This window comes from Micropterus dolomieu, linkage group LG01 (assembly GCF_021292245.1).
Source record: "Micropterus dolomieu isolate WLL.071019.BEF.003 ecotype Adirondacks linkage group LG01, ASM2129224v1, whole genome shotgun sequence".
NCBI lineage: Eukaryota > Metazoa > Chordata > Actinopteri > Centrarchiformes > Centrarchidae > Micropterus > Micropterus dolomieu.
Genome location: NC_060150.1, coordinates 49887540 through 49894601, shown reverse-complemented (window position 1 = coordinate 49894601; position 7062 = coordinate 49887540). Strand labels below are relative to the sequence as shown.

The 7062-nt window shown below is 43.3% G+C and overlaps 1 protein-coding gene across 1 annotated transcript in view; it reads left to right on the top strand.

Annotated features, from left to right (window-relative positions):
• Nucleotides 1–7062, top strand: part of LOC123985906 (piezo-type mechanosensitive ion channel component 2-like) — a 55443-nt gene that overhangs the window by 18213 nt on the left and 30168 nt on the right. Inside the window, exons 18-21 of the mRNA XM_046073929.1 lie at nt 1590–1710; nt 2001–2179; nt 2396–2591; nt 6716–6787. Of these exons, the coding sequence (XP_045929885.1) occupies nt 1590–1710; nt 2001–2179; nt 2396–2591; nt 6716–6787 (568 nt within the window). The remainder of the gene's footprint in view (nt 1–1589; nt 1711–2000; nt 2180–2395; nt 2592–6715; nt 6788–7062) is intronic.

Sequence of the window (7062 nt, the reverse complement as noted above, 5' to 3'; positions counted from 1 at the left end):
TCCAGAATAGAATTTAAAATCATTCTTCTTACCTACAAAGCTCTTAATAGTCAGGCACCATCTTATCTTAAAGAGCTCATAGTACCTTACTACCCCACCAGAGCACTGCGCTCCCAGAATGCAGGGTTACTTGTGGTTCCTATAGTCTCCAAAAGTAGACTAGGAGCCAGAGCGTTCAGCTATCAAGCTCCTCTCCTGTGGAACCAGGTTCCAGTTTGGGTTCAGGAGGCAGACACCATCTCCACATTTAAGAGTAGGCTTAAGACTTTCCTCTTTGATAAAGCTTATAGTTAGGGCTGGCTCAGGTGAGTCCTGAACCATCCCTTAGTTATGCTGCTATAGGCCTAGACTGCCGGGGGATTTCCTATGATGCACTGAGCTCCTCTCCTTTCTCTCCCTCTGTATGCAACCTCATCCCATTATTGCATGTTACTAACACAACTTCTCCCCTTTCCGGTAGTCTTGTGCTTTCTCGTCCCTCTCCTCTCTCCTCCTATCACTTCCTGCAGGTGTTTCTGGCTCTGGAGCTGTGGAGTCTGGATCTGAGGTTGCGGGTCACCTGCTGCCCCCGTGTTCCTGCTCGACACCCTCTGCTAAAATTATTGTTACTAGTCCTATTACTTTTCACTACTAAAAATGTGGGGGCAGTGGTGGCCCTAAGGTTAGAGAAGCGAGCTTGGGACTGGGAGGTCGCCGGTTCAATCCCCAAACTGGCAGCAAGGTCCAATTCAAGTGAATTTGATTCAAGTCACTAATAAACTTTGGACTCTACCACCATTTTGCAAAGTGTAGTCTGGAGGATAGATGAAGTAAAACAATAAGATGGTTCACCACAATTCTCCAGAAAAGCTTCAGTAGTCCTTTTTATAGAGAATTCCCTGTCAGGGTTCAGTAAATGTCACAAGTTGTGGTGGTGAGGCAGGGCAGAGCAGGTGGTGGACCCAAATGCAGGACATGTAGGCGAGCAGGTATAGCTCAAAAGCTTTATTAACAAACACAATGCGAGCACACTTACAGGTTGAGTGGCTGAAGAAACAAAGTCCAAAAACAAAGTAATCCAAAGTGAAATCCGGAAACAGGCGAAAGTCCAAAATCCAAACACGACGAGACAGAGCAGACAACACTGCAACACAATGTAGCCAATGTAACAGGAGGTAATGACCAGACAAAGACAAGACAGAAACACCAGGTATATATACAGCGACTAACGAGCAGGTGACAGGGATCAAGGTTAACGAGGCACAGGCAGGCAGAGGGATCACTGGGGTAACAGACATGACACAGGTTACTGAACACTAGACGATAGACAAAACAGAACCCCAAAACCCAACAGACCAAAATAACAGATAATAAACTAAACTCAAAAGTGCAAAACAAGGTATGGCTGACAGGCAGAGTATGACAGTAAAGTGGGAGGGCACATGTAAAACTGATGTTGTCAGAAAAAACATGGAATGGAAACAAAGTTATGAGTAAATTTAAGGAAAGAAACTAAATGTTTTCAAGGTTTGAAGAGTAAAGTTAAATTTGTCCTTAAGCCTCAAGCTGATGAACTGATGTTATTATGGTTGTCTGCCTTTATTTGTCAGTTTGTCTACCATGCATGGATAACAGACTCCAGAACAGCAATGCGAACTCGCAACAACCAGAAGAAACTCTGGAAAAAAAACTCCTCAGAGCGAAGGGGCAGGAAGGAGGAGCAGAAAGGAGGTGAGTATGAGGAGTGGTGGTGTCTTCTACATGAATCTGGCATTGGCCAGTTACAGGTTTTAAAGTATCCTGCGGTATGAAAAAGTCAAATGTTCTGCTATACCTTTGCTGCGGTATCAGCTGTTTGTCTTGTCAAAGACAGTTACTGTTACTTATCAATCCAACGTGTATGCAGCCTGTTGCAGTTGCTTCGTCGTTCGTCATCTTATTTCTAACTTTCTTTTTATTTCTCACTTGTGTGATTCTTGGACTATAACTCATATAAACTACACTCTCTCAAATCATGCTAGTTGAGAGAGTTTTGGTAAGTCACGGCACCACATGGCCGCTTTGTTTACACCCGGGACCAGCTGATCGCGCTGAAGCCGACCCGCATGGCGCCCAGGCTCACAGACATCCCCACCGAGATCAGGAGGAGGACACACAGAGGATGCAGAGGAGGAACCAAACGGCGAGGGAAGAGAGAGGGGTCCAGACAACAGAGATTTAAACCTTGTCTCCCCTCTCTCATCATGGGCAACGTGAGATCACTGGCTAATAAGATGGACGAGCTAACGGCATTAGCCCGGAGTCAAAGGGAGTTTCAGGAGTGTAGTTTAATGTGCTTCACGGAGGCTCGGCTACACCAGGATATTCCTGACCACAACGTCTCCATCGACGGCTTTCAGACTGTTCGGGCCAACAGGGATTGCACAACAAACCGTGGGTAACAAAGGACATCAAGGATATCCTGAACACTAAGAGGAGGGCTTTCAGAGATGGTAATAGGGAGGAGGTGAGGGCCATTCAGGGGGACCTGAAGGTAAAGATCAGGGAGCCCGATGAGCCCTACCAGCCCCGACTGGGAGTTGAGGACGGAGGACTCAACAAACTGATCCAAGGCCAGTGACGTTGTGGGGGTGGAGCTGGACTCTCTGTCGGTGGTGTCAGAGAGGAGGATGCTGTCCAAGCTACATGTCATCTTGGACGGTGTCTCCCACCCGCTCCATGACGTGCTGCTCAAACACAGGAGCACTTTCAGTGACAGACTCATTCCCCCAGAATGCACCACAGAGTGCCACAGGAAGTCGTTCCTGCCTGTGGCCATCAAACTCAATAACTCCTCCCTCTAAGCGTCTATTTTATTGATATTATTTACCACTATCTTTATTATATTCCTTTGCCCTTGTTCAATGTGTGCAACTGTAACACAGAATTTCCCTTCGGGGATCAATAAAGTATTTCTGACTTTAAAAAGTAATAATTTGACTCATTACTGGGTGATAAAAGTACGTTCCTCGTTACATTACTGTATTACTTTCATTATGACCCCCCACCCCCAAACAAAGCTCTCTCCCGACTTTCTCATCTTCATAACAGCAGCAAGGAGTGTGATTTTTACTAAACAAATAGCCTAACGTTTCCGAACAAAATATATTACGTTAAAGCAAGTAAATCCCGACTTTTGAACTGGCTACATTTTTTCTGCATATGTATTTATAAGAGCACTAGCCTATTATTCAGTATATTTAAAAATCGTTGTTGTTATGTTCCACGCCGCACACTCTCGACGAGTGCCATGCATCGCAGCAGCGACCGGTTTCACGTTGTTGTGCTGCTTTAGCAGACGCTTCAATAAATTAGATGGAGAATTGTTCACAGCTGAACGCTTTTTGCTGGTCGCACAACGTTTGCAATGGACGACAATGTTCTTTGCATCTTAGACTGTCACACAAGATTTGGCAGTAGCTACTTACAGCTGGTGAAAGAACGCCTCTCCCTCTGTCTCCTTTCTTTCTTTAGTTTTTGGCTAACAGCTGACGTCTGAGCTGCCGCACAGTCGTGCGCTCACGTCAAGGACGGTGCGTTCAGTAACGCAGCGTTACTTGGATTAGTAACTGTAATAATATTACTTTTTTGGAAAAGTAATCTATTACACTACTTAGTTACTGGGAAACTAAGTAATATTATTTACTGCCCAACACTGGTCAAAGACTGAAAGTGCAGGAATCCCGCAGGTTGTGTGCAGTCAGTCACCTGTGTGTAGGACTGCTGAAGGAGGGAAACCCCTGAACACTTTCCACCATCAAATAAATATGATATCCCCTCTATAGCAGTGCCACCCGTCACTCTTTGCTAAATTCAACACTAGCACTATTGTGAAATGAAGTTAGCGTGTTTCACACGGGTGAAATAAATACTATTGGCTTACTACTGAGGCAGATAACAGGGCTAATAAACTAGCTAACATCAGCTAGTTTCACCCCTCATGTTACATCACAGAGCGGGGGAGAGCAGAGTGCTACCTTTCTGATTTAGTGCAATTATTAAATTGAGCTGGTATCACGTCTGTACTTTTGTTTACGTCTTCCGCCACTGTGTACATCTGTTAAAAAAGGACAGAAGAAAAAACAACTGCTGGCTTTTCCACTGTTTGTTGTCTGGAGAGAGACACACTCTCTGTACATGTATGTGTGCATCAACACTACAACAATGATAACTGATTTATAGCAGCAGTATATTTGTTGTTGCTTCAAATATATTGTGTTCAATGGGAAAAAAAGTGGCATTACAAATAATACATTTTAGAGGTTTGATACCATGATCATTTTTATCTTGTTTTATATTAAGGCAGAGATGCTCACAAGTCTCTGAGCTAGAGTCCAAGTCAATTCTCAAGTCTCTCCTGTTCATTACGAATGTTATATCACCTGCTGCGTTCAATCCAGGTTGCTAATAAAACTTCATAGCTATAAGGAATACTGTTAACCTGTTTTTCATTTACAGAGCACAACCATGTAATGTGCAATGCAATTAATGACAGCTTAGTAAGTCAATAAACCTGTCTGTTTTTAACTTACAGAGCACAACTAGTTAGCCTAATGTACAATGCGTCTACAATTAATGACAGCTGATAAACTACTGCAAGTCAACAAACCTTGTTGAGTTTCAAACCAACACACCCTGCAGACTCTCAAACCAATAAAGCTGTAACCTGTTTTTAACGTACAGAGAGCAACCTGTGCAATGCAGTTAATGACAGCTTAAACTACTGTAAGTCAACACACCCTGCAGACTCTCAAACCAATAAACTGTAACCTGTTTTTAACTTACAGAGCACAACTATAATGTGCAATGCAGTTAATGACAGCTTAAACTACTGTAAGTCAACACACCCTGCAGACTCTCAAACCAATAAACTGTAACCTGTTTTTAACTTACAGAGCACAACTATAGTGTGCAATGCAGTTAATGACAGCTTAAACTACTGTAAGTCAACACACCCTGCAGACTCTCAAACCAATAAAGCTGTAACCTGTTTTTAACTTACAGAGCACAACTATAGTGTGCAATGCAGTTAATGACAGCTTAAACTACTGTAAGTCAATAAACCTGTCTGTTTTTAACTTACAGAGCACAACCAGTTAGCCTAATGTACAATGCGTCTACAATTAATGACAGCTGATAAACTACTGCAAGTCAACAAACCTTGTTGAGTTTCAAACCCAGTGTAAAGTTAACTAAATAAAACTGTAAAGTTACATGGTCAACAATAAAGCTGTAACCTGTTTTTAACGTACAGAGCACAACCTGTGCAATGCAGGTAATGACAGCTTATTAAATACTGTAAGTCAATGAACTGTAACCTGTTTTTAACTTACAGAACACAACTATAACATGCAATGCAATCACTGACAGCTTAAACTACTGTAAGTCAACACACCCTGCAGACTCTCAAACCAGTGTAATGTTAGGCTATATCTAAATAAAACTGTAAGGTTACATGATCAACAATAAACCTGTAACCTCTTTCCAGCCAACGGCAATAATTAACGTGATGGCAGCCAGCGGGACATAAATGATTACGTTAATCGACCACCACAAGTTTGGCAAGTAAACAAACACTCGTTCATCTTTTCATAACGAAGGACAGTCGGAGTAAACCTCCCGTAAGTCGTAGCTGAAGCAAGAAGCAAGCTAACGTTAGATGGCCAATGCTGAGCTAAACATGTTCACTCACCACATATTTGCGTTCAGCGTGTCTTTGTTTGGGTCTCGTTGTATGTCGAGATGTATGTTGTATGTAAGTTTTAAAGCCAAAGTTTATGATGAATGGCGGAGCAGCTGTGGTGTTTGTTGTCCTCTCTCACGTGCGGCCGCGTGCAGCAGATGCTACGTGTTACGTAGGCAGGTTATAGGTAACGGAGAGAGGGAATAACGGCAAGCTCAACAGACGTTTCCTAAAAAATAAACATTGTTCATTAGTCCCGCGCCCGAGTCGAGTCTGAAGCCTTTTGAGGACGAGTCTCAAGTTGAGTCTGAAGTCACTGTGTGTGCGACTTAAGTCGCACTCGAGTCCGAGTCTCTAACTCGAGTCCCCATCTCTGTATTAAGGTTATCACACCACCGGTCCATGCCTACTCTGCATCCCCTACCCCTAACTCTACCCTGATCCCTAACCCTTTCCTACCCGGAAAAGTACAGCAGCACATTTTAATACAAATGATCATCATCATCATCATCAGAGATGACGGGGAGCATCAGTTTGCTGATGGAGCAGCTGAGAACAGCCAGCACGTCTGACCGTCGGTTAAAACTGGACTACATTTAACAGAAAAGTTCAGATTTTGTAGATCATAACCTCTATTTTAGTGACATTTGATGACCACACTTTCCAAATGTAACAGGGTGGATCGCCTGGACAGTTTCTGACAGACAGCACATTTCAGTAGTAATGCAGGTTTACTGGTGAGCCGCCACCACAGTGATGATTCGTCTGCAGTCTGGTACAAAGTTTCACGTCTAACCAGATAACGCAGCTTCTTCTGATGAAGTGAGACATTTCTCCCATTGACTGGACATCATAACATGGACATGTCTCACACCCCAGATGAAATGAATGTGTTATTGATATACTAAAATAAAAAGCAAAGATTATAAAAGAGCTGACCTTGTTGTGACAAATGTTGAGAATATCGGGCTATGCTTAACCAGCCAGCTAACCGGGACTTCTCCTCCTCTTCAGCAGCTGGAGTTATAGAAGCGACGGAGGAGAAAGAGGAAGACGGAGAGGAGGAGGAGAAAGAGGAGGGACCAGGTAGGAGGTCTTACCACCTGGAACATCATAATAATCTCCCAGGACAGTACGAGTGTGTGATGTTTGTGTGTCTGCACTCGACCAAAGTTTCCTTTGTGACGGAAGAAGCTCCGCTCTGTAGTTTTTCTGTAGATCCATCAGAGGGAGGAGTCTTTGTCACACCCCCAGTTAAACTTTCTTTATAGTTTTAAATCAGGTCCATCAGTATTTGGATCGAGTCGCTTGTGGAGAACAAGGTGAGCATCTACAGCTTTCTACTTTACACATTTCTAACT